We start from the raw sequence: 27,881 nt of genomic DNA on the forward strand, positions 1-27,881 counted from the left end.
AGAAGAGGTGTACTTCAAGTAACAAAGTATGGGAATTGGAGGAGAGGAAGCCGTGGTCATGGAGGGGGCAGTCTGAGTTTGAGATTTCAGAGGTGGAGCAGTGTCTGGTGATGATAAGGTCCAGGGTGTGAATTTAGGGGCAGATGGCTAAACTGGAGCGGAGGGAAGAAGGTCAGTGGAGATGGGGGGTGTTATTAATAATTGGAAATAGCATTTGGAGACAAACCTAAATATCCAATAATAGGGGCCAAATTAAGTAAAGCATATATATCATAGAATGTTTGCGAAATTTTTAACGTCGTGGGAAAATGTTTATGATCTAAGCAGATGTAAAAGGTACAAAATTATATATAAGGCATATATTGTCACTGTGTAAAATATATTTGTGCATAGAGAAAGGAATAGAAGAAAAGATAACAAAATGTAAGGTAAATAGTGGAATTTCAGATGACTTTAATTTTTCCTTTATTTTCTACAATGAACTTGTGTTACTCTTTCAATAAAAAACTATTTAAAATTAAGAGAACTGTTCTTCTTTCCATTTCTTCTTGGAGCTGAATTTCCTCCTTTTGAACTCTGATTTTTACAGCCAAACTGTGTCTGATGCCTTAAGTAACCCTTACTGAGCACAGTATTCCTCGCTAACCGTAATGCTTTACATGCTCCGATCCTCACCTCAACTCTGCAAAGTAGGTATTATTTTTCCCAGTCTACAGATAGTATAACTGAAGCCCAGAAAAGCTGAATAGTTTGTCTGAGGTCACACAGCTATTAAATGGCAAAGCTAGGATTTGAACTCGGGACTGTATATTAAAGCTGATTTTTCTTGCATTTCACTTGCTCCCCACCCCACTGCCTCCCACAAGTCCAATAAGTTGAAAGTCTTCTAGCTCACATTTTAAGTAGTACTTAGCAACCTCAAGGAAGGTAAATCTTAGATTCTTTGAATGTCAGACTGGGAGGGCTCTGAGAGCTCATCTAGCCCGAAATGGCCTCCTTCTCCTCATTTACAGGTGAGAAAGCTGAGGTCCAGAGAGAGGATATGACATGGCAGAGTCATCTAATGGGCCCGTGGCAAAGTTTGATTCAGACTCCTTTCTTTCTGCTGTTTTCCCAGACTATTCTAGGCCACAGAGCAACTCAGCAACCAGAGGGTGTGCCAGGCCTTTAGAATCTAATCCTTTCATTGTACAGATGAGGAAACTGAGACCCAGAGAGCGGAGGTGGTTTTCCCAAAGCCACACAGTGAGTCAGCGGCAGAGATGTTTGTTGAACCCAGGTTGCTCACCTCCATAAAGGATGCATTGACTACTGCTGCAAGCTGCTGAGAGTCACGTGGCCAGTAGGTAATAAAACCAGGGGCTTCAAGGGTAACGTGAGCTTTTGGAATCCCAGGCCTTGCATAGGGATGGCACATCAAAATATGCAGGAATGTTGGCTGACTGAATTGGAGAATCATTGAATTAGTGATACAAATAGGTGCGAGGGGAGGCCTAATGGTGCTGGCAGTGCCATTGTAAAAGTACAAAATGAGGCAGAAAGAAACTGGAATTCAGATGAAGCGCTGAATGATGCAGGAGTCACAAGGTATGAGTGTGTGTGTGTGCGTGTGAATGTTAATTCTGTCAACTCTCAGACTTGACCATGAAAACTTGGCCGAGGAGACATTCTGAGACAAAGGGCCTCTGTGCCCAGCTGGCTCGGACCCTCTGAGGACAGCCCAGCAGGGCTGAGGAACAGCCTGCTGCTCAGGCCTCTGACTGATAAGCGATTGGGACCGGCTGCAGATTGTGAGTACTTGGACATGCTGGGCCTGGAGGAGAATCACTCTGGCCTGATGCCCAAACCAAAGAGGCCTAATCCAGCTGGCCTTTCCAGGTCTCAAGTACAAACTGATGGCAAGGATCTCTCCCGAGGCTGCAGGGATGTGGAGGCGAGAGCAGAGGCCATTGTTAACATACAGAAGAAAAAGGGGAGGAAAATACATCCAAATGTTGATGACGGTCATCTCTGAGAGGCAGATTGTGGGTGTTTTTACTGCTTAGTTGTTTCTTCTGGGATTTCTACATGTTCTACAGTAAATGATTTTTACTTTGAAAACTCAAGAAATCTAAAATAAGAAAGCACTTTATCTGCCTATCTCTCTCATTAGACTGTGAGCTCCTTGGGGGCTTGGGGGCTCAGGAATTCCGTCCAGTTGGTGCCCTGGTGTCGAGCGCTCTCACTGGCACAGTAGAGGTGCTCTGTAAATATATAAGGGATGGACTTGTATTCCCTTCTACTTCGAACATACAGGCTCTTATTTAATGCCCACTTTCTTAGCAAACTTGGCCATCTGCTTCCTTGATTAGAAATGACTACCTACAAAATAAATGGAGGGGCCGCCAGAGCTGCCCGTTCAATGACAGCAGAAATAGTTATTTTTATTATCTTAATTAATTTGGCCCGTCCTCCTGCCCACTTGTCATTCAACAAACATTTGTGGAGCACCTTCTCTGTGTACAGTGTTCCCTTCTTTAAAGACTTTAATTATAATTCTTATTTATAGATAAGAACAAAGATTCAGAAAAGTGATTGGCTCAAGGCATAAACAGAAATAAGTGGGAAGGATCAGATTCTTATCCAGTGCTGTTCACCACCCAACAAGGCTGTTTCCCAGTTGATAAATATTTGAGTGACTAGGTGGCAGACATGCAGAAAGACTGGCAGGCAGAAAGGAAGGAAAGGAAGTGGGCAGGCAAGCTGGCTGGCACGTCAGCAGGGGCGTAGGTCCACTGATCTCAGGAGAGCTGAGCAGATTGCTAGAGGCAAGCACACTGACCTCAGAGGGAAGTGAGTGCTCACAGAGGAACAGGAACGGTGGAGACAGAAACATTGCAAGGCAAACCCACACCTCCCCTGTACGTTCCCCCCGAGTCCAGAGCCTGAGTCTTCAGGTGACTTTACCTTCTCTTTAGGATTCTCTATATAAGAGGTCAGGCCCTTTCATGTCTACAAAAATTTTCCATTGAAGATGACGGACAAAATCTTGGCACCTGAAGAGTTAAGCTTTAGTTTATTTAGCAAATTCTCTTTTGCAGAATACCATCTGATGATGTTGAGTAAATGCAGCAAACATGTATTTTCATCTAATTATGCAAGCATTTTCTTAAGGACCTATTCTGTCCTAGGCTCAGGACTAGGTGCTAGAAAAGGCCCAACTTTTACCTTCAAAGCTAAAAATATTTCTCCCTTTCCCTTTGATGTTCTGTATGTTTGTATACACGTACACGTATATACAGATTCAGCTTCTGGTATTCTTTATTGAGCACTTGCTATGTGCCTAACACCGTGTTGCATGCTGTTTCATTTACCTCTCCCAGAGACTCTATGACTTAGGTAACTGCCCCCCCCCACCTTTTTTTTTCACTTTTTTAGACTTTTTTTATTGAGGGAAAATTGATTTATAACATTACATTAATTTCAGGTGTACGTCATTATATTTTGACTTTTGTATAGACTACATTATGTTCACCGTCAACAGTGTAGTCACCGTCCATCATGGTACAAATGTCCCCCTTTACCCTCTTCAGCCTCTCCCCGCTTCCCTTCCCCTCTGGTAACCGCCAGTCCGTTCTCTGTGTCTGTGTATTTCTGCAGATGAGGAGACTGAGTCTCAGAGAGGCTAAAGATGCTGCTGAAGCTGGTGGAAGAGCTGAGTCCCTAGCCCAGTCTTTAGATTTGAGCTACACTACAAGCCAGACATCATGGGGGGTACAATGTGGAGATAAGTTTATTTGACAGAGGAATCATGATTATCTGGCCCCCTTGGTTCTGTATCTTTACGGACTTGGCTGTGATTATGTGCATTTATCAGCTAGATGTGCCAGCTTCTAAACACCTATTAGTTTCCGTTGGGTGGATCTCTGGGGACATACAGATATTTGACCAATTTGAAGGAAAGATTTAGCAGAGGAAAAAAGATATTAACTTTGGTTAATACACTGCTCTCTTGCTCTCAATTAATAAGAGCTTTCCTTGAGCTGGCCTGTCTGCTCTCCCCTCCTCTCCTCTCTTCTCTTCACCTCTCCTCTCCCCTGTACAATACAGTACTACTTATATTTCTCTTTTAACATCATGCTATTTCATGCCTCTGGGCCTTTGCATATACAAGTCATTCTGTTTAGAACACCCTCACCTTTTCAGCCTTTTTGATTTTTACTTCTTTGGGCATGCCTTCCATGAAGTCTATCCTGACTCTGGGGCCAGTCAGTGAATTTCACTGCCCTGTGCTTCTTTCTATTGCTGCCCTTACCTCACTGTATTGTAATTATTTACTTGCCGGTCTCTTCCACCAGACTCTGAGCTCCCTGAAGCCTGAGTCCCTGAAGGGACTTTGTCAGATTCATGTCCGTGTGCCTGGTGCCTGGCACAGAGTGAATGCTCAAGAAATATTTATTGAATGAAGGAATAATAAGCCCAGAACCTGGGTGCAGAAGAACTGGGTCCTAGTCTCAGCTCTGCAACCGACAGCTCTGTGTCCAAGAGCAAGTCCCTTCCTTCTCTGGGCTTCAGTTTCTCCATCTGTAATATGAGGTGGTCAGATTAAATGAGCACTAAAGTTCATTCTGGCTTAAGCCTTTTTATGGGGTTAAGATGTTACCATGTTAAGAGGAAAAGTATAAAACATTAAAGTGGAACTTAATTAGCCATGGGACGTTATTCTCCTAACAAGAAAAACTCCTTATTAGGGGGACATCCCAAATTGTGTCGTTTGATATGTATCACTACTGTTCACCCAGAAAAATAATTAGTGGTAAGAATTCCTGAGTTCTATGCTAACCCCTCCTACCAGAAAGTTCAAGGTCAAAGTTGCTCAACTGTTTCTACACGGTTGTTAGGCTCAATTAATATTTATCAAATGGATTAAGAAATGAATCGATCCATTTGCAAGGTTGAGGCAGAAGACGTGATCATGCATTCATTTAATCATTCAAGAAATATTTTTGGTGATTTACTCTGTGCTAGATACAGGGGACACAATGGTAAGTAAAAAAGTTATGGAACTTACTATTCTGGTGGGAGAAAACAGACATTATTCAAATTATACACAAATAACTTAATTACAAACTGTAAAGTATTATGATTGACTCTTACATTTGCTGCATACTGCATACTCTTTAGGTTATAAAAGGATTTTCGGGGCCCGCCTGGTGGCACAGTGGTTAAGTGCGCATGTTCTGCTTCAGCGACCTGGGGTTTGCCAGTTTGGATCCCGGGTGCGGACATGGCACCGGTTGGCAGGCCATGCTGTGGTAGGCATCCCACATACCAAGTAGAGGAAGATGGGCCTGGATGTTAGCTCAGGGCCAGTCTTCCTCAGCAAAAAGAGGAGGATTGGCAGCAGATGTTAGCCCAGGGCCACTCTTCCTCAAACAAAAGGATTTTCACACACATAACCTCATGGGAAGATGGGAAGCCATGTAGTACAGGCAATAAAAGTACAGATTTCAGTGTCATATAGGCCTGGGTCTGAGCCTGGCTTACACACCAACTTACAAACTGGGCTCTTAGACAAGTTTCTGAGCTTCACTTTCCTCATTTTTTGAATGGGGGGAAAAACAGGACTTTCATCACAGAACTGTTATGAGAACGCAATGAGATAATGCATATAAAGCACGCAGCACAATGCCTGACGCATGGTTGCTAAACAGTAGCTATTATTGTGATTATAGAATTTTTTTCCTTTGTAGCACTTTTCCCTCTATCTTCCTCTTCTTCTAGAAGAAAGGCAGTGTTTGAAATCACACAGATTTGGGTTCAAATTTCAGGTCCACCACTTACTAGATGTAAAATGGAACTAATGATACCTATCTCATAGCATTGTCCGTGGGAGGAAATGAGGTGAAATTTTAGCCACACAGGGGCCTAATGCACAATAACAAGTCTTTTGACTTTGGCATCAATCCTTATTATTCATTGAGTCAACTGTGGTCAGGGAAGCAGGAAGCACTCCATTCAAGCCACAGCAACTTTAGGCAGAAAGAACCTCCTCGGGCCCTTTCCTCAAGGGTGATGCGTGAGGGGGTCACTGAGACTTCTGGGCCTTTCCAACACTGAGATCTTGGGAGAGACAGGGGAGGTGCACAGAAAGCAAGCCCGTCTGTCCTCTGGGCCTCGTGAGGGGAGGTGGTTGAGTCATCAGACTTGAGTCTGTTCAGACTTGACAGAGTCAGCTCAGGGCAGTCTTATTGGATGTATGCTGATGTGTGGTTTTCATGAGCAGAGCTAAGGCAGTTACCCTAGATAGTGGGTAGTAGGATTTGAGAAATATCCATTCCACTGCAGGGAGGAGATGAAATAAAGGCTTCCCTAAGACCTCTTCCCTCTCAAGCTGCCAAGTTGCCCTGTGACTCTGGGACCGTGATGGGCCCAGGAAATGCGAGTCAGCAACTCTGAGGCATAAAATCAGAAAGGCACTGAATGTTTGGATGGAGTGCCAGCTCCCAAAAAAATACCTCTTTGTCTACATGCCATCTATGCCAAAGCAAAACAAATTTATCAGCATCTCCTTGAAACTGCAAGGGAGAGTCTAAAAAGTTTAAGCAATAAAAAAGGGTAAATGGAAATTGATTGTTCAATATCATCATGACTAATTCAAGAAGGATAAAATAGTATTGCTAATCTCTTTACTTAGCTGATTTTATTATTTTATTTTACTAAGCATAAATATGTATAAGGGCTTAGTCCCCCTGACCATATTTTTCCATCTACTTTTGTCTTTTTTTGAGGAAGATTAGTCCTGAGTTAACTACTGCCAATACTCCTCTTTTTGCTGAGGAAGGCTGGCCCTGAGCTAACATCCGTGCCCATTCTCCTCTACTTTATATGTGGGATGCCTACCACAGCATGGTGTGCCACACGGTGCCACGTCTGCACCCAGGATCCGAACCGGCGAACCTCGGGCCACCGAAGCGGAACGTGTGCACTTAACCACTGTGCCACCGGGCCAGCCCCTCCACCTACTTTTATGAAACTGTCTCATGCCTTTCAACCATACATTCCCATGATGGTTTTACTTAACTCTCATAGAGGAGGGTGGAGTGGAGCCTTAACGCGTAAGTGGCTCAACCATTTGGTAGTCGAGCCACTCCACAGGGTGGTGCACAAATAGTGGGATTCAGGCATCAGAGTGAGGGGGTTTGTGGTCATGCCCTGATATTCCCCTACTGTTCCCATAAGTCTTGGTCAGCCTAGCTGCATTTTATTCTTTAAGAAAACACAAATCATTTCTATGTGTCGCTTTTTTTCTTCTTTACCCCCATAGATGGATGGAAAAAACGCTGGGTGGAATCTAAACACAGGCCGGATTATGGTAAATTTCAGCTCACTGCGGGGAAATTTTATGGAGACAAAGAAAAGGATAAAGGTAAATGCTGGAAATTCAGAAATATGCTAATTGACTGGGAAAATTCTAACTTTCATACAATTGTTTTTATCCGTGATTACCAATTCATTTCTTTCTTAGAATTAAAAAGAAAAAGATAGTAGATGGACAAGAAGGAACTCTCCACAAAGATAATAATGTCGGTTTATCGAATAAGAGGAATTTAAAACATAAGCCCTTAGACACATTATCCTCATTAATATTCCTAAAAAGTCCACGAGGTGGTTACTGTTATGTTCTCAGCTTTGCAGAGGGGTCTCGGAGAGGTTGGGTAGCTTGCCTAAGGCTATATACACAGCTGGCAAGAGGCAGAGCTGAGATCTGATTCCGAGTCCACGGTTGTGTCCGTTGTCACTGGACTATGTTGCTTTCCTCAACCTTAGAATTTTTTTATATAACACTGCTTGAAACAGGAAAAAGCACTGTATAACCTCCAGAGGCTGCTCTCCCCTAGAGCAGCATGGTACCATGGAGAGTGGAGCAGAAAGATCTGGGGCTAAATGCCTTGCTAGCTGCATAATTTGGGCAAGTCTTCCATTCTCTGAGCCTTGATATTAGATGGACATGATAATCATCACCTGTCAGGATCATTAGACAGAGCTGCTAGAAGAGCCAAATATTATGAGGGAAGGGGGAGTTCGGAGCACAAGGTCTGCAGGCAAGGGTTTTTTCCCTGAGAAAGCTTTTGTCCTATAAATAGAATCCGCTGATCGTCTGCTGGAGTGATTTCCCATCTTCTCTCTCTTGGCTACTGTTATGAATCTCATTTTCATGTTTATTAAAGAAGAGAATTGCAGGGCCGGCCCCGTGGCCGAGTGGTTGATTTCCATGCTCCAATTCTGCGGCCTGGGGTTCCGCCAGTTCGGATCCTGGGTGCGGACATGGCACCACTCATTGAACCGCGCTGAGGCGGCATCCCACATGCCACAACTAGAAGGACCCACAACTAAAAAAAACATATATGCAACTATGTCCCGGGGAGCTTTGGGGAGAAAAAGAAAAAATAAAATCTTAAAAAAGAAAGGAGAGAATTGCAAACTGGCTTGAGCATTTACAGTCTCATTTCTATCCACTTTGGAAAATAGAGAGAATTGGAGACTGAGCGACCTGTGGGACATCAGCTTCTTGGTGGCTCTTAGAGCAGTCTACACAGCCACCCGTCTCCTCTGCTTGACTTGATTGTTGCTCCTCACATCTCGTCCCACTCGGGTTCAGTAGGTTCCCCCTGATTGTCTGGGAGGGCTCCTCAGTACAAACGAGGCTCAGAGAGGGGGGATTACATTGGGCTACAAGCAAGGTTTGGTAGAGCAGAGATTCAAATCTTGGTCTTCTGCCCACGGGTTTAGTGCTCCTTCTCTTGTGCCCACTCACCCCTCCATGAGGTCTTCTCTGGCTGCTCTAGCCTCACTCAAGATCTTTGGGGAAGTAAGCACACTCTTTAAAACACAGACAGCTCCTAACGCAGTAGCAGACATGAAAGTGCTTAGCACAGAGCTTGCTGTGCAAAAACTGCTCAAGAGACATCTGAATCAGGACTTGTGACCTTTTTGTGTAATTTAACACATGCTTATTAAGCCTTTCCTCTATGCCAGAACTTGTCTTAGATGCTGAGAATATAAAGATGCCCCTGCCCTTCAGGAGCTTAAAAATTATTCAAAGAGACTCAAATAAATCTAGTTTCAACCTAGCGCGACTCAGGGAAGTGTAGAGTGCTGTGGGATCATGAAGGAAGGACCCTCACAGAGCATGAGTAATGACAGCCTCTTCCATTTTATGTTGACAGTTTACAAAGTGCTTCTCCTATGTCTTACCCATTTGACTTTCATTCTAGGGTACTTTTCATTATTATTTGACTTTACCTTATAGGGTACAATTGACTTTCATAGGAACCCTGTAAGGTAGGAATAATCCACATTTTCCTGTTGAGGAAACTGAGGCTCAGAGAGTTAAAGTAACAGTCGGAGCCATAACCAGTTAGCTGGGCAGCAGCATGGAATAATGGAAAGAGCACTAGCCTGAAATCAGGAGACCTGGCTTACATGTCTGTCATTTGTGATTGTATGATCTTGAATAAGTAACTTCCCCTCTCTGGGGCTTGGTTTCCTCATCTATAAAGTAATGTAGTTGGACTGGAAGGATCTGAGATCCCTTGCAGCTTTGATATTCTCTGGAGGAGGAGGAAAATCTTCGGATGGGGGTTCTGGAATTAGACTGGTTGTGTGATCCTGGACAAATGAAACAGCTTCAATGACTTCATGGTAAAGTGGGGATAGTAGGAGAGCCCACCTCACGAGCGTTGTTAGGAGGATTAAGTGCAGTGATACACGTGAAAGAAGCGTATTGCTTGTAAACAGGAAAAGTCAATAAATATTAGCGATGGTTACCATTTGTTCTAAGAGGCAGTGCTGGGCCTCTTGCCACCGCAGCAGTCGTACACAACAGAGCCTGAGTCTGGCCACCCAGGGGGTCTCAGAAGAAACAAGGTCGTGTTTTGTAAAGCTGCGGAACAGTATTCAAGTATCTCTTGAAAATCAGAGGCAGCATGGTATAGAGGAAAGAAAGAATCAGACAAACTTGGCTTAAAATCCCAGTTTAGTTCCTCGCTAGCGCTATGTCCCTAGGCATGTCACTTCACCTCCCCATGACTCAGACTCCTAATTTGTAAAGTGGAGATAATACCCATTTTGCAGGGTTGCTCTGAGGCTCGAATAAGATAATGTGTGGAAAGCATCCAGAGCAACACCTCGTACACAGGTGTATGTAAGAAACTACCAGAGATTGGTGAGACCAAGTGCTGGTCACTCTGGCTGCCCTTTGGGTACTTAAGCCTGAAGACTCTGTGCTCTCTGCTCCCAGGTCTCCAGACCAGCGAAGACGCCAAGTTTTATGCCCTCTCTACCAGGTTTGGGCCGTTCAGCAATGAGAACGAGACCTTGGTGGTTCAGTTTTCAGTAAAACACGAGCAAGGCATCGATTGTGGCGGCGGGTACGTGAAACTCTTTCCGGACACCCTGAACCAGGAAGATATGCATTCGGAATCGGAATATTACGTCATGTTTGGTAAGCTCTCTGATAGCAGCAGCTGTCAGGCCCAGGAGGTCCTCATGAGGGCCACTATAGTTGTCGAAAAAGGCTCAGACGGACCTGGAGCAGGAAATTTGTAATCCACCTCCCTATGCAGTAAGACACTTCAAAGACCTGTAAAAAAGCAACTCTAAACCTAAATGTTAATATAAATAGACCAAAGAGGTGGAGAGTCATGTGGTATTAACAAGGCTACAGTAGAGAGCGACATTCCCCAGTTCTCAGCAAAGGAGAACGGGATCACAAACTGTGCAGACTCTCTCAAATGTACCTGCTACACTGAGGCTTTGTGCTCTGAAGGGGGTTCTTGCCCACAGAAGGTCAGGGAAAGGACCTTTATCGATATCTGTAGCGAGTCCAGAGTGTTGCGTCTGTAACCTCAGTCTTGGGGCAGTCCAGCTCTGACTTAGCTCCAGCCTTGAGTCCTATTTCAATGTGGTTGATATTTCAAAACCAACGAACAACAACAACTAATCCAGCTCCCAAAGCACTGATGAAGAATGTGGATTTCACCGTGTGTCTTTGTGCAAAGTCAGAGGAAAGGGTTACATTACACGTCATACAGCCAAATTTCCTTAAAATTCTCTCTAAGCATTTCTTTGTTTCTTTCTTTTTTAAGATTGTCCCTAAGCTAACATCTGTTGCCCATCTTCCTCTTTTTTTTTTCCTCCCTAAAGCCCCAGTGCAGCCCTAGGATAGTTGTATATCCTAGTTGTGAGTCATTCTAGTTCTTCTGTGTGGGATGTTGCCATAGCGTGGCCTGATGAGCAGTGCTAGGTCTGCGCCCAGGATCTGAACTGGTAAAACCCTGGGCCACCAAAGTGGAGCACATGAACTTAACCACTCAGCCACGGGGCTGGCCCCCTAAACTTTTCTTTCTTTTCCCAAGGAGCTTCAGATGTCTCTCTTTAGGCCCTTGCCAAAATCCTCCTTCTCAGCTTCTTTGCCCTTGTTCCATCTGCACCCCTTCTCCCTCAACTCTCTTTCTTTCTTATCTTTTAATCTCTTCCTTATGTAGAGCAATATAGCACTCTGGGTGTCTAAAATGTGTGTCTTTGCCTGTTTCTATTTTCTTCAGAATCCACCCTTCTCACAAGGAATTTATATATGTATACGACGTGGTGGTTGTAGTAGGAAAATTGGAAATAATTTTTTTAATGTGATTTTTTCTTTTCACGTGAATATTATTTTTTTGATGCTCAAACAACCCAACAAGTTTGAGCAGTTATCTCCATTTTACAGGTGAAGAAACAGAGGCAAGAAATTTGCCCAAGGTGAGTAAGTGGGAAGCCAGAATTTGAACCCGGTCCGTCTGGCTTTAAAGCCTGTGCTTTTTCCTACTCCACCCTTTAGCCTTCTGTTTGGTGGGGACACAGGCATGTAAATAGTTTTTTAAAACACAGAATAAAAGACATACTTTGAAAACAGTATTGGTGAGGTGCTATGAGATCACAAAAGATGGCCTGACTTAGTCCAGCTAGGGGCTTTTTGGAGGAGGTATTAATTGTTCTTTGAAGATTGAGTCCGATTTTAATAGGCAGGAGATGGAGGAAATGTAACGAGGGCAGAGGAAACTGTGTGCAAAAGCTCAGAGGCATGAAATTTAAATGCAAGTAGAAAAATGAGAAGACCAATATGGTTAGAGCACATCGTGTGTGTGTGTTTAGAACAGTCAGAGAGCAGTAACTTGGAAGGTGAGGTTGAAAACTAGGTTAAAACCTATTCTTAGACCTCCGTCAGGTTATGTTCTCTAGGCTCAGAACCACTGATCAACAGTTCCCTCTAAAGTTTTCACAAAGCAGAAAGAGCCCCAGGCTCTGTTTCCAGCTAAGCCTGGGTTTGCATCCCAGCAATGCTACTTACCAGCAGTTTGACCTTGGGCAAGGTGCTTAACTTTTCTGAGCCACTGTTTTCCTAGCTAAAAGTGGAGCTAGTAACACCTATTTGTTGTGAGAATTAAATGACATGGTACAAAGTATCTGACACAGGAGGGGCTTCTGGTTAGGTTTGGTCAAGGGGGACCCTGGCAGGATATCAGAGGGAGGGAAGAGGGTTGTGTCCCTTGACTGAAAGTCACAGCTGCTCTCTTGGCTGTTCTCTCCAGAGGACTCTCTTCTGGGCTCTGGTAACTACTCCAACTCCTTCCACCTTCAGGCCTTGGGGTGGGAACAGCCCTACTGTGCTAGCCTGGAGAATAGGAAAATTCCTTATATTTTCTCAGTGTTCTGCCCCTACCAATGTAAATAGTCCTTTTATTAAATTCTCCTCAAATAATCCTAAATCTGAGTATACTATCTATTTTCTGCTGGGACCTTGATAAATACACAGGCTGTATCCGTCTTGGCTTCGGACAAGGCAAACTGCCTAAAAGTGGTGTGAAATCATGCTCTGGGGTTTAATTTCCAGGCCCTGACATCTGTGGCTTTGGCAACAACAAAGTACAGGTCATCCTTCGTTACCAAGGGAAATACCATGAGAACAACAAGACCATCAAGTGCAGGGTGAGTGTGCGGGTTGGTCCTCAGTCTGGGGGGAAGGATAAGCATTTTGTATGTTATCTCTTTTAATCCTTACAAAAACCCTATAAGTTAAATACTATCATCTCCATTTTATAGATTAGAAAATAGACCTAGAGAAGTGCTGTAAATTACAGTTCACATAGGAGCGGTTGATCTGGAAGCCTAGGAAGTCATGTAAGGTCTTCTCTTGGAACAACACTTGGCATGCCCAGTTCCCCACTGCTAGATGTTGGAAGAAGTGGAGGAGGTGGGGGGTGATGGGCTTAGAAATGGGGGGTGGGTTTATCTTAGTAACATCAGGTTAGACAGATCTAGGTTGGCTGGAGGATAATAGTTGGATTTCATTAGCAACTCAACAGGCATTCACCGAGTGCCAGCTCTGTGCTGGGCCTTGGGCTAGAGATAAAGTGAGCCAAACGTGGCCCCTAAGCTCACAGAACTCACAGTCCAGTGAAGGTAAGAGTCAAGCAAAGGAGGATGACTACCTAGTCTGATTAGTGTCTGTGAGAGGACAGAGGAGGCCCCCAACCCAACCTGGAGGCTAAGGAAGTGCTTCTTAGAGGTTTCCCCCATGCTGAGTTTTGAAGGATGCACATGACTTGGTCTTGTGAAGGAGTGTGACAATTTTAGGGAGGATTGAATTCCTGGAAGAGGTAACCCATGAGGAAAGTCAAGGAGACTCGAGAAAAGGTGGCACTGCAAGAAGTTTGGCACAGCTAGAGCACAAGCGAGAGGCCGAGAGTGAGTCTAGAGAAGCCCACGGGTCCGGGGTTACTGGAGAACTTGTGTTCAGGCCCAAGGCCTTCCCTAGCAGGACTGTGCAGGCGCTGTACATGCAGGGGCTCCCTGAGATCCTCCTCTGGGGAAGGACTTGTGCTGGAAGCAGCAGATATGGCAGATGAATCAGACATGACCCCTGCCGTTGAGAAGCTCACAGTCTAATGGCACAGACAGAAAAATGGACAAGATCAGAGAATGACCAGAGCTGTGATGGAGAGAAGGATGGGAGCTTGGGGAGACCAGAGGAGTATGTACTAGGAGAATGAGACCCAGAGTCTCTATTGGGTTAACCAGAGAAATGGGATGAGGGATGTGGTAAAGTGTGTTTGTGAATATGTTGGGGGTGGCATTCAGGAACTGAGGGTCTGTTTCAGGCGATGTGTTTAATGCTTGAGGTCTAAAGATGTCCAATGTGGAACTGAAATATTCCACATTCTTTTTCTAGATCAATAAAGACACTCACTTGTACACTCTGATCATTCGCCCCAATGCTACTTATGAGGTCAAAATTGACAACCAACAAGTAGCAGCTGGGGATCTGGAGGATGACTGGGACTTCTTGCCTCCCAGGAAGATAAAAGACCCCTATGCCCGGAAACCAAGGAAATGGGATGAACGTCTTCAAATAGAGGATCCTGAAGATAAGAAACCTGAGGTCAGAGGGTGTTTAGCTGGGAAGCAGGAGCAGATCTTGGCTGTGGGATGGGAAAAGGAAGCTGGGAAATGGTGCACAGACTGAGGGCATCAATCCCTCAAGGAGGTGTGCAGCTAAATGTTGGTATCCAAAGATACCTGGAGGGAAGAGAGAAGCAACTCACATTTGTTGAGGGTCTATTAATCCTTCTGGCAGCCTCTGTGAGCAGTGTGCTGTAATCTCTGCGTTAGGATAGGTAAGGAAACTGATGCTTAGAAAATGAAATGACTTGCCCAGGCACATATACTTTAGAACCAGCATTCAAACCTGGATCTCTTTGACTCCAAGTTGTTGATATGGGGAGCATGTGGAGTATATTCATAGATTCATTATCATTCACTGGAACTCTGTACTGGATACAGCTGGGAATAGGACAATCTAGGGATTGAGAATTCTCAAGTCAGGGAAGCCAAATCCTGTGGGAGCCCAAAAGGGGCTCCTAACCCAGCCTGAGTTGGGGTGCAGGTGGTGGTCTGGGAAGGAGGAGGCAGTGCTTGAGTGATTGGATTAACCTAGGGGTTGGAAACACAGACTCTGGGGTCAGATAGATATGAGTTTGAATCTAAGCTCCACCATTTACTAAGAGTAAGACCCCAACCTACTAACAGTTAGACCTTGGGCAAGGAAAATAACTGATGTGAAAGTCAATTTCACAAACAGGGATTATTATAATACCTATGTGTAAAGATTAAATGAGCTAATATACATAATATAGTGCCTGGTATATGGTAAGTCCTTAATATATGGCATTTATATGTTAGTAATGCACTGCATTTCAAACAGTGAATTCACTAGAGCAAGGGAAGTCGGGGATTGGGTTGAAGAGAAGACATTCCAGACCTAGAGAACAGAAGGAGTAAAGGCACTACAGTCAGGTGGAAAGTAACATGGTTGTGTAAAGAACTGAAAGCTGCAGTCTAGTATTTTGGGAGCATAAAGTTCAGGGTGGAGAGTGGTGGGAGATGAGGTTGGAAAGGTCTGTTGGAGCCGGGTCATGGAGTGCCTTGCCTGCCACGTTGCTATTCCACAAGTCAGAGCAGATTCAGCCTCATGCAGAGGAGATGCTCTGGGTTAAGCAAGGGCAGCATGGAATCCAGTCCCCAAGGAGAGGCCTGCAGAGAGGCAGGCAGTTGCCCAGCCATGTGTAGGGAGATTCAGAAAAGGACTCCAATCCGAGGGGGAGGAAGGCGTATTCAGGAAATTAAGGTAGATGATCAGGCAGTGTCTAGGCCTTCACCACCATGGGGAAATTAGGGAATAGATTTTTTCTAGGCCCAGCAGGCAGGCTTGGGAACAGCAAGACTAACCATAGACCCTCCCACCTGGTGAGGACCATGTATCTGTTATAGTCAGGGTTGGCTCAAGGCCTGGGGGAGAAGGGAGATGATGTAGGCCTCTGTGCTCCCTAGTGAGTGGACCTGGAGAAGATGGAAACTGGTTAGATAGATGGGGCTTTATCAAGACTATAGCTCCCAAGATAGGATGCTGACTGTTATGGGTCAGGAATCACAAAGCAGCTGAGACAGACAAGTACCTTACCCAGTCGCAATGCTGCCGACTGATTGTGAGTCTAGTGGGCTTGGCACTGAAGCCTTCATTCAGTCAGTCTGGGCAAATGGTTAGCACCAAGGTGAACTGCCTTGGCGGCTCCACAGCAGAAGAAATATGGAAGTTGGGGTAGGCTGTATGTGACTTGGAGCTCTTGGGAAATAGAAGGGACCCAGGGTACAAGGGAGGACTGATACAAGGTCTGGGAACATGCTGGGCTACAAGGAAGCTTACCAAGAGAAGTCTTCAGGAAGAGGGACTCAGGCTAGAAGACCTGTTCTGACAATAGGGGCTCATGATTGGGGGAGGGTTGAGGTCAGAGATAAGGGAAATTCCCATCTTATTTGAGCTTAAGGTACTCAGAGTGATAGTGAACCTGAGGAGAGTCTGGAGTGGCTTGAAGGCTTTTTCCCTCCTGTACTGGGTTGTTTACAGAGTCCTGAGCCGGGCTTTCACAGGGTTAAGGACAGGAGGGAGGGGGCCAGGTCCAGCTTCCCTGTACTAAGGACCCCAGTTTCATCCCAGCCCACGCATCTGTCCTCATGGAGGAACATTTTGTTTTAGGACTGGGAGGATTTTGAGTACATCCCAGACCCAGATGCCAAGAAGCCGGACGACTGGAATGAAGAGATGGATGGGGAATGGGAAGGGCCCCTGATACCAAATCTGAATTATAAGGTGAAGGGGTCTCTCTTTCCAATGAATGTGAGAAATAAGATAGAAGAAATGTAAACTTCACTTTACAAAACAGAACCTCTGAAATCTTGGGGTCTGTCCAGAGTGGTGGAAAGCAGCCAAAGGAATGTGGTCAAAACAGGAAATGGGTCTAGGGTCAGGACCTGAAAGTTAGAAGAAGTCCAGAAAGGGAAAGGGTAGGACATGAATGGGCCAAAGGTGTTGGGGGGAGGGGAAACTTCTTTTTAAGGGCTGACTCCTGACCTCTTGTCAGAAACAAGAGGGAACTAAAAGAATCAGCTATCAAATGGTCCAGAGATAAATTGACTGAAACATGACTGATTTTATTTGGCCACAGTTTTCTGTGCCACACACCGGGAAGAGAACGACTCCAAGTGCCAGAGTCCTTTGATGATGTTCCCTGTGAAGCTACATTTTCTTAACTTTATGGATAAACTTATGCCGAGAGATGGGGCCAGGCTCAAAAATGGGTCCCTGTGACCTTGTTCAGCTCCCTCTGGGTAGAAAGGGGAAGTTGGAGGAGTCTTGTGCATTAGCTCAAAGAATGGGAAAGAAGCTCCAGGAATCTTGCTATGAATTTTTATGTGTAATACACAGCTATCTTTATAAATAGATTGGTTTTTCTGATTGCATGAGGTCAGAAGAATGGAAAAATACAAATGCCATGTTTACTCTTTGGTTCTTTGCTTAGGGACAATGGAAACCTCGGATCATCGACAATCCTAATTACCAGGGGGAATGGATTCATCCAGAAATAGACAACCCTAAATATAAGCCTGACCTCACCATTTGTCACTATTATAACATCAGTGTTCTTGGCCTGGACCTTTGGCAGGTAAGGCTCTCTGTGCTCCGAGCTACCCAACAATAGTCCCTCTAAAGTTTCCACAAGGTGGAAAGAGCTCCAGGCTGGAAATTACAAGACTTGAACCAGCCTTGATCTTTCAAAGCCTCAAACTGCTCATCTTTAAAATGGGGCTAAAAATTTAGTAACTGTGTATGGTGATGGATGTTAACTAGCCTTACTGTGGTGATTACTTTGCAATACACACAAATATCGAATCATGTATATCTGAAACTAATATGATGTTATATGTCAATTATGTCTCAACTTTAAAAAGAGCATAATTATGAGATTATGAGAAACATGGAAAACTTTGATATGGTAAGTAAAAAAAAAACACCTCCCCAAAAAATGGGGCTAATTGTATTCGTCCTAATAATTACAATAGCTAAAATTTACTGAGTCCCTACCATGTACCAAGCACTGTGTTAGAGATATTGCGTATGCCATTTAATTCTCACTATGAAATCTCCTACGTCTAAATGTGAAAACTGAGGGTCAGAAAAGTTAAGTTATTTGCCTGAAGACATATATCTGGTAAGCAAAAAAGCTGGGATTTCAGTGCAGGTCTTTCTGAGACCAGGTTCAAGGTTCCAGTACTTTATATGGCCTGTGCTGGTCCTACATGCTTCTCGGGAGTGGTTCTGGGGACAAAGAAGAATCAGAAATGTGGTAAAACTTTGATGTATTGAAATCCTCAGACAGATGTTGGGGTGATTGTCCCAGCCATGACGACCAGTCCTGACCTGGCCTCCCTCTCTCTGGTGGTCATCTTGCCTGGCTCTGATTGGGAGAGAAAGAGAGGGCTCAGAGACTCAGGTCTTTGGAGAGTTGTTCTCTCCATCCTTCTCTTCCCTGAAACCATTACTGAAGATGGGGAGGACTCTTTCCCAACTCAGGAGAAGTGCAGGCCCCAGAGTGAAGGCCTGGGCCCAGGAGACCTCAATCTATGTAGTCTTGAAAGAATTCCCTTGGAGAGGAAGGGAACTCACTTTTGTTACAACACTGACCTGACCTCTATTACCTCCTTTAATCCTCAAAACTCTGTAAAGTAAGTATTATTATCCATTATTATTACCACATTTTACATTTGAGAAAATTGAAACTCAGAAATGTCAAGTGACGTGCCCAGGAGCACACAGCTAATGCATGGTAGAGACAGGATTCAAACACAGTGTCACCCTCTAAAGTTCTTGCCTTAATGACTGCAGCCACTATACGATAGAGACTCCAGAAACCACAGCCACTTGTCCTTGGGTGTATCCTGGAAGGTCCCATAGCCAGGGAATCTGCCTCTGCCCAGTGATTTAAACAGTTCAGGGCAATCAAAGGTCTCTTGAACAGACATGCCCTATTTGAAGATTTTTGGTTTATTTATTTATTTTCCACTTTGTTTATTCCCACTTTCTTGGTTTCCCAGCTCAGTAAGACCAGCATAAGAGTGCAAGGAGATGATGTCCATAAATTGCCACATGCACAGTAGGGGCTCAGGAGAGAAGGAAGGAAGGAAGGGAGGGAAGGAGGGACACGTGTCCTTCTTTCCTTCCTTTCTTATCTGGAGAATGTGGATACAGTTTGCACAAATTCCCACTGTTATCTCTTTTTCTTCATTTGTCCCTTTTTAGTAAATAATGGGAACTTTCTACATCTTGTAAAAATATGTGGTCATATTAATATGCCTAATCTAATTATTACCTTAAAATGCATTGGGTTTTTTTTTTTTTTTGCACTGAAAACATTATTTTACACATTTTACACTATATCTTTTTTCATCTGCAAAATTAAAAAATCTTTTTGGCACTAATTGCTCTGAGTACTATCAGCCTCTCCAAGCAGGCAAAACTTTCTATTTGAGAATTTAAACCGTGCTGAAAGAATGCTTCTCAAACTTTGACATGCACGTGAATCCCTCTGCAATCTTATTAAAATGCGGATTCTGATCCAGCAGGTCTGGGTTGAAGCCTGAGAGACTACATTTCTAAAACTCCAGCATTATCTCTTTACCTTTTTATTTTTCTTGTGACACAGTTCTGCACAACGCTGACATCACCTTGCAAGCATCCTTTCCTTCTAAGTTCCAACTGGGTCCGGCCCTCACAGGCCCTACTCCACCTTCCCCATTCAGCCAACTTGGCACAGCCAGTTTACCACAGCAGGGCCTTGTGCCTTACTGGAAGAGCCTAGTGACTCTTAGCGTGGAGATGGGTGGGAATTCCGTCCCCTGCCCACCCCAACTCAGTTTCTGGCTGTCAGATGCTTGGAGCCCTTTTGCCCTCCCCGTCCCTGCTGGGTCCCAACCTAGTAAGCTGGTTAACTTTCTTGCTTAGTCCCTGAGCCCTCCTGCTCTCTGTTCTGACATGTCCATACACAGTCTCTTTGCCTTTTTATTTATTTAAATTTTTTTTTTTTTAAAGATTGGCACCTGAGCTAACAACTGTTGCCAATCTTCTTTTTTTTTCCTGCTTCTTTTTTTCTCCCCCAATTCCCCCAGTACATAGTTGTATATTTTAGTTGTTGGGTCCTTCTAGTTTGCATGTGGGATGCTGCCTCAACATGGCCTAACGAGCGGTGCCATGTCTGCACCCAGGATCTGAACCCTGGGCCGTTGAAGTGGAGCGTGTGAACTTAACCACTCGGCCACGGGGCCGGCCCTCTGCCTTTTTAAATTGTTAAATTTTTTTTGCTTTGGCAGAAGTGATTGCATTCTTTCTTTCACTAGAACAGAGCTGGGAGGAGATGGCAGTGAACAAAGAAAATTCTTTTTCTTACCTTTGGTACTTGTGATCTTTGAAGGAGTAGTGACACAAAATGCAACGAGTATATCCTTGCCATATGCAAGGCACACTGACATCCCTTAAGTCATATGGTCTGTGGCACAGCCCTGTGAGGCTGGGAGGGTAGGCCTTTCCCTCTCCGTTTTACTCGGGAGGAAGCCGAGGACTCAGAGAGGTGACTTGACTTGTCAAGATCCCATAGCTAAGTCCCCAAACCTATCCTCTTTCCATTTTATGATTCAAGTGGGGTAGCATAGGAAACCAGGTAACTTTCAGTGAATTAACCTTTTAGGCTTTACAGTCTAGCAAAGCTCTTTCTCACACGTTCTTTTCTTTTGAGAGCTATATGAAGAAAGCAGGGAAGGTATGTTTTCTTCCATTTTCCAGATGAAAACATGGAGGCATAGACAGGATGTCAGTAGACCAAGGTCACTCCACTAGTAAGTTTTAGGAGGCAGGACTGAGCCTCACATCCTGATTGTTCGTTGGAGACAGAGCCAAGAGTGTAGTGGAAGGTGGAAGGGACAAGGGGGCACTGAAGAGAACAGGGAAGATTAGGAACATTTCTCTTGGGAGTAGGAAAAATGGAAGGGCCAACAACTGCACAGTTCTCAAAGCAAGATTGCTGACGACTCAAAAGAAAAAACCCCAAAGGTAAAAAAAATCTTAAAGTTGCACAAGGAATAATTAAAACCGATTTTAAAAATGTCTCAGAGCAAAATAACAGTCTCTCTTCAAAGTGGCTATTTTGTCATTTATTTTTCTGTTGGAGGCAGGGCTGGTGGGATGATGTAAGCCAAATAAAAATCTTTCTTACTTAAAAAAACAAAACTTTTTTCAAACCCTGGAGGAGGGACCCATGATAACTTATGCTGCAAATTTTCTCTTGGTCGCGCGACTGCTCCCACACAATTAACTTGATGATTTATTTAACATACTGCTAAAGTAAAAAAATACAGAATGACCTTTCTTTTGCTCCTTTTGAAACATATCCAGATACTGAGAAGTTATGATACTATTACGCTCATTCAGTAACTATTATCTGCCAGACACTTTGCTTTAGAGATATATACATTATTTCTAATTCTCATGACAACACTGAAAGGGAGTTATTATTTTCAACACTTTATCAGGGAATAGGGTCAGAGGAGTTGAGTAACTTACCCAAAGTCACATAGCTAGTATGTGGTTGAGCTGGTTTGTTTGACTCCGTGACTATGCTCTTTCTATTCTGTTCCTTTATCATTAAAAAAACAAACACTGAAATTATTATATATCATTGACAATTCATCTTTTCCTTTAATTGTAGGTACTAAATATCTAATTTTAAGAAAATAGAGAAATATGGTAGAGGATCTAAATTCTGCTCGCACTTTTTGTCAAACCTTTTCCTTTCCCTATGTTTTAGTTTTTCTGATTATATTAAGGAGAAAAGCTTTAAAAGGGCATCTATAAGTGGCATCAGAGGTAGGTGCTGTCAACTTGAGAGAGGGCAACAGCCACTGGGCAGCAATTTGGAATCTAGCAGAGTGATGAAAATTTCTTCACAACCCTCTAAAATAGTGGTAGGGGCTTGAGGAGCACAGAACGTCGGCAAATAGCAAATTAACTTTTCTCTAGAGTGGCTCAGCTAACCCTGGACCCTCTGTATTATTAATCACCTTTGTATTCCTTCACTCAACCTCAGTTATTGATTAAAATCTCTGGGCCTGTGGCCTGAGAATCTGCATTTAGCAAGACCCTTAGGTGATTTCTTAATCACCTTTGCTCTAGTTATAATCCGACTGTTTTCATTTCAACAGGTGAAATCAGGCAGCATCTTTGACAATTTCCTTCTAACCAATGATGAAGAGTTTGCTGAAGAGGTTGGAAATAAGACCTGGGGAATAAGAAAAGTAAGATAATCTCCCACTCTGAATTCCAGATGTCTAACTCCTCAGTTGTGTACTGTTCTTTGCATTTTAAAAGTCAGCCTCACAGTCGTTGTCTCACTTGCTGGTCACATGGCCCTGAGAGGTGGGGGAGAGAACGCACATTCATCGGACATCTACAACTTTGTACCTGACTCTGTGAGCACTTTCCGAAAATTATCCCACTTAGCCCTAAAACGACCCAGCAAGACACGTGTTATTACTCCCATTTTTCAGATGTAGGAACTGAGATTTAGAGAGTATATATAAACTGCCCAAGGTCACGTACAGCCTTTAACTTGTTGAGTTGGAACTCATGCTCCTTCTGTGTCACACTCCCTGCTCACGGTGTGGTGATCTAGTAAGGAAACACTGAACCCGTTGCTGATGCATGGCTTGGAGAAAGGAGGAAGGTGTTAGTGCTGTTCACCAGCTTCCCTGCTCTCCTAGAGCTATTTTGTGGGTGCAGTGATAGTTGGCCCAATGGCTTCAGGATGGTGACACCCTCCATCCAGACTTCCTGGTTCTGCAGGAAGGTCCATTCAAGCAGGTTTGTGGCCAGTGCTGGATTACCCAATAATAATCCAGTGCTGGATTACCCAATAGGCAGATTAAGCTCATGTTTAGAGTTTACTGCTTAGCAAAACACAGGCACCAAAAAAAATTTTTTGAGAGAACTTTGGTACTTAATATTTCCAAAGAAGCATTGAAATAGTCATCGTGGAAAAAAATAAAAATTTATTAGACTTTTAGTCTGGTTTTGTTTTGTTTTTACTTTAAGGTTATCATCTAATATTGTTTTGTTGAAGCAATATTACATATTGGTTAAGAATACAAGTTTTAGAGCTAGATTGCTTAGGTTCAAATCCAAGCTCCATCACTTACTAGCTGTATGAACTTAGGCAAGTTATTTAACTTTTCAGATCTTCAGTTTCCTCGTCCATAAATTGGGAATGATTATAGCACCTATCTTATAAGTTCCTGGCATATAGTAAGTGCTCAATACATGGTACCTACTATTGTGAAACCAGACATTCACTTAACGAATCGTTGTTGAGTGCCTGTTCAAAGACTGTTATAGTGGTGGGGGAGATATCAGTGAAATAAAACAGAGAAGTTTCTGCTCTCATGGGGCTAATATTCAGTTAGGAGAGACCAACAAGAAACATAGTGAATACGTATGTAGTGAGGTGGTGAGATAAACAGTGGAGAACAATAAAGCAACAGAGAGGGCTGAGATCAGGGGTGGTCAGGGGAGGCTTTGCTGAGTAAGTAACATTTAGGGGCAAGTAAGGAACAAGCTATCTGGAGAAGATATGTAGCTATCTGGAGAAGAAAGGCCTTCTGGGTAGTTAGAGAGTGTTCTCTCTTTGCAAACACGAAGTCCCTGAAGTAGAAGCATAACTTGCTTGTTCAAGAAAGAGTAAGAAGGCCAGTGTGACTAGAGCTGAGTGAGAGAGAAGGAGAGTAGTTGGGGCCACATCCCCGAGTAAAATGGGGAGCCATTGAAGTCATTTTTAGTGGAGTGAGATGACCTGGCTCACAGTTTAAGATATTACTCTGGCTGCTGTGTTACAAAAGACTATAGAAATTAAAACAAGACTATAGTGGAGCAAAGGCAGAAGCAGGTGGTAGTGGTGGAGATAAAGAGAAATGCTCAGATTCCAGATCCATTTTGAAGGCAAAACTCATAGAAGTGATTAGATATGAAATATGACATTTGGGATTAGATATGGAATATGAGTGAGAGTAAAAAAGGATGGTTCCAAGGTTTTTGATCCAGGTGACTAGAATGAGGGAGTTACTGGGATGGAGAAGAACAAGGGAGGAGCATATTTGGGGATGGGGTGAGGACAGAAATAAATAACATGACTGTTAAATGTTAAGTCAGATGATTATTAGAAATCCAAATGTCAAGGAGGCAATTGGATATGAGTGTGGCTAAGAGATATTAATTTGGAATTCATCAGCCTACAGGTAACACTTAAAGCCCCATGAAGCTAGCTGAAATCGCCTAAGGAGTGAGTATATATAGAAAGGAGATTCACAGATGAGCTTTGGGTCACCCCAATATTTAGAGATAGATCAGGGAGATAAAGTGGAACCAGCAAAGAAAACAGAAAAAGTAGCCAGCAAGGCAGAAAGAGAACCAAGACCGAGTAGTATCCTGTAGGCCGAGTGAAGAAAGTATTTTAAGGGGAAAGGACAGATCAGTTGTGTCAAATGGTCAAGAAAGATGAGGACTCAGAATGGACCGCTGAATTTGGTAACATGGAGTTCATTAGTGACACTGACAAGAACAGTTTCAGTGGAGAGGTATAGGCAAAAACAGATTTGAGAAAGAATGGAAGGAGAACAACTGGAAACAGTCTATACTAGTCTTTTGAGGAGTTTTACTGTAAAAAGAGTAGAGAATGGGGGGGTAGGTAAAGGGAAATGTTGGTCAGGATTTCTTCTGTATAGATCTTCCTGCCTACCTGTATACTAATGGGAATGATCCAATAAAGAGAGGAACAATATAGAAGAGAATTTCTGGAGCAATTTCTTGAGACTATGAGAGTGGATGAGATCTATTGCCACGGAAGATGGGTTGGTTTTCTGTAGGAGTACAGATATTTCATCTATAACCACAGGAGTGAAGAATGACTATCTGAGAATAAATACAGGTAGATGGGTAGATATGGTGGGGAGTATGTGTCAGGTGGATTCTCTGGGAAGCAGACACCAAGATAGAGTTAGAAATGTAGGAGACTTATTGTGGATAATACCTGAGAAAGTCTAAAGGTAGAGGGTGCAGGAATAGGCAGGGAAGTCTGACACCTGTGAAAGGAGACGGGGGAAGAAGGAGGATTGGGTAGGAATTGCTGCCAAATGCGATACAGCTCTGAGAAATTCTCACCAGCTCTCAAGGGCTCCAGTGGAAAGATTGACTATAGAAGAATATTATGTAGGAAAGGAAATGGCCAGATGCCAGAACCGCCGCTATGCTCAGCCATTGACTGGGGGCTGCTTTGGAACAGCATCTCCTGGGCTCGAATGCTGCGGTGGACCCCCAGGTGCTGCAGCTCCAGGCTATTAGCTCACTGCACTTCTCATAACTGACTGACAAGTTCTTCTTCAAGAGAAATCCAAGTGGCGTACCTCCATGGCTGCCACAGAGCATGTGGAAAATTTCTTCTGATTGTGAAATGGGAATTAAGGCCAACAACTTAGCATGAGATTGTGAAAGATGCGTTGGAGGTTTGAGAAGAAGATGAGAAATAGTTACCTAAGGAGAAGGAAAGTGAATCAACACAGAAATGTAGTAGGCTCACTGGCTAGCACTAAGGGCTCATTTAAGTTTAGTCATAACGAGTTTTAAAAGAGGAAAATCAGTTTGATTTCGCTGTTTTTCTCTCCCCATCTTCTCTGCTTAGGTGCAGGCATGGGGAGCTGGATTTAACCAGAGTTGAGGATTTGCCCAGCTAAGGGAGGGAAGGGCAAGGGAGTTGAAGATGTTTGAAGGGAGTGTGATCACACGAAAATAAAGAAAGGAGAAAAGTGAGGACATGAATTCGTTGAGGTCTAATGAAAAGGACATAGATTCAATGGATTGTTGTAGGTCCAGGTGGAGTTGAGGAGCTGGTGGAGTTGGTGGTTACCTTTGGCAAGAGCAGTTTTGGTAAAGAGTGGAAGATGGAAACAATCAGTGAGCAGAGCAGTGAGAGGGAAGTGAAGAAATGGAGACATTAATTGTAGCCAGTGCTTTCCAGCCACAAGAAAATGAAGGTTTGTTTGAAAGAGAGATTTTCTTCCCCTGATAATGTGGGAAACACAAGATGCTCCCAGCAGGATTCTAGAAGGCCCTAGCCTCCTGGGCGTGCAGGTCCTCAATCTAGCTTTGGCCCCCAGGACTGGGTAAAAGACCACTTGGCCCAGATTCTGTAGGTGAGGATTAAAGCCTTACACGGGTTTGGACTGTATCCTTTTTTTAAGGCCCCTCTGAGTAGAAACATCTATGAAGATGGCTCTAGGGATCAGATTCTGGGATCTGGATGAACACATTAGAGAACACAGAGGAGTCCTATTTTTGACCTAATACAAGTTTGTAACGGTCACAGTTGAAAAGCAAATTCAAAGAGTTCCCTAAAGACTGTATTACTGTGATATAGCAGAAAGAGGGCCAAACTCAGACCCAGAAAACCTGGTTTCTAATCCTGATTCTACCACTCACTAGTTGTATAGCTTGGGCAAGTCATTTAATCAGTCCAAACCTCAGATCCCTCATCTAGAAAGCAGGACTAGTCACACTTCCCTCATGCATTGCTGTGAGGAATAGAAATAATGTGTGCAGATTGTTGTGCACCATGCTTAGCAATGCTATAGGCTTTCAGTGAATGTTTGTTGAATCAGAACCAATTTTATTTACGAACAAATTACACACACTTCTCTCCAGCCCACACATACTGAAAATTTGTACGTAAATAAACACCATCCCAGAAATCTTTAAGAGTGTGGGAAGATGCCAGACATTTCCAAAGTGGGTTAACTTTGTTTGTACCATCTGTAAATTATTTTGAAATTCCACATTCTAAACAGGACGTGGAGACGCAATGGAGAGAACTGTATGAAGAAATGGAAAAAAGAAAACAGGAAGAAGAGGCCGAGAAGACAAAGGAAAAGGAGGAGGAAAGGGAAGATGACATCTGGGGAATTGAAGAAGAGGGAAGTGAAGAGGATTCTGCTGAGACACCAGGAAATGACAGGCAGATGAAAGAAGATGAGGCTGAAAGTGGGTTTCTGGGTAAAAACGAAGTCCGTGTAGACGAGAAGGATGAACTGTAACTTGGTAAAATGGTTACACTCAGAGGAAATGATGTGGCTAGAAGGACAAATGTTCGTGAGGTTGGCAAAACCTGGGGAGCAAAATTTCTTGCTCTTTTTGAATGAACTTTGGATTTGTATTTCTACTCCACCTCTCTTGCTCTGTACGACCTTGGGAAAGTCACATCACCTTTTTGGGCCTCTATTTCCTTGTCATTGGAAAGGGGGTGATAATTACTATTTCATGAAGTTGTTATAGGGGTTAAATGAGCTATGTGTGTAAAGTGCCTGATATAAACATACAGTCAACAAATATAGCTATTACTACTATCATCATGGTGTTTGTAAAACTAATTGTTGGTAAATAAGTTTCTGTATAAGATTGGTCCTCACTTTCAACGTATCCCAGGGGTTTTATTTTGTTTAAATGTCTATATTGCTTAGTGTTTACTGAGCAGTTCTGATGGTAGTACTTGTGGGCGATGATGTTTTCTTCTTGCAGAGGTATCAATATTTAAAAACAAAATTAGACTTCTTCTCAACATAAAGATACTTTGTGAAAGTCCTTTTGCTTCTCTGCTGTTTTGCACCCTGATTTTTTTATTGAGTTCCTAATAGTTTACAACAGTGTGAGATTTCAGTTGTACATTATTAGTTGTCCATCACTATGTAAGTACTCCCCTTCACCCCCTGTGCCCACCCCCAGCCCCCTTACCCCAGTCACCGCTGAACTGTTCTGTTTGTCCGTGTGTTTGTTTGTCTTCCACATAGAAGTGAAATCGTATGGTGTTTGTCTTTCTGTA

General features: G+C 43.5%; 1 protein-coding gene across 1 annotated transcript; it reads left to right on the forward strand.

Annotated features, from left to right (window-relative positions):
• The first annotated feature begins 1,435 nt into the window (after positions 1 to 1,435).
• On the forward strand, positions 1,436 to 27,643 carry CALR4 (calreticulin 4). The gene is made up of 9 exons (XM_014737265.3): positions 1,436 to 1,587; positions 7,307 to 7,408; positions 10,283 to 10,486; positions 12,917 to 13,011; positions 14,255 to 14,464; positions 16,616 to 16,729; positions 17,439 to 17,582; positions 22,168 to 22,260; positions 26,854 to 27,643. The coding sequence occupies exons 1-9, from the start codon at positions 1,569 to 1,571 to the stop codon at positions 27,097 to 27,099; spliced, it is 1,227 nt and encodes a 408-aa protein (XP_014592751.1). The 5' UTR covers positions 1,436 to 1,568; the 3' UTR covers positions 27,100 to 27,643.
• The last annotated feature ends 238 nt before the right edge of the window (positions 27,644 to 27,881 follow it).

The sequence above is a fragment of the Equus caballus genome, chromosome 2 (assembly GCF_041296265.1).
Source record: "Equus caballus isolate H_3958 breed thoroughbred chromosome 2, TB-T2T, whole genome shotgun sequence".
Lineage (NCBI taxonomy): Eukaryota > Metazoa > Chordata > Mammalia > Perissodactyla > Equidae > Equus > Equus caballus.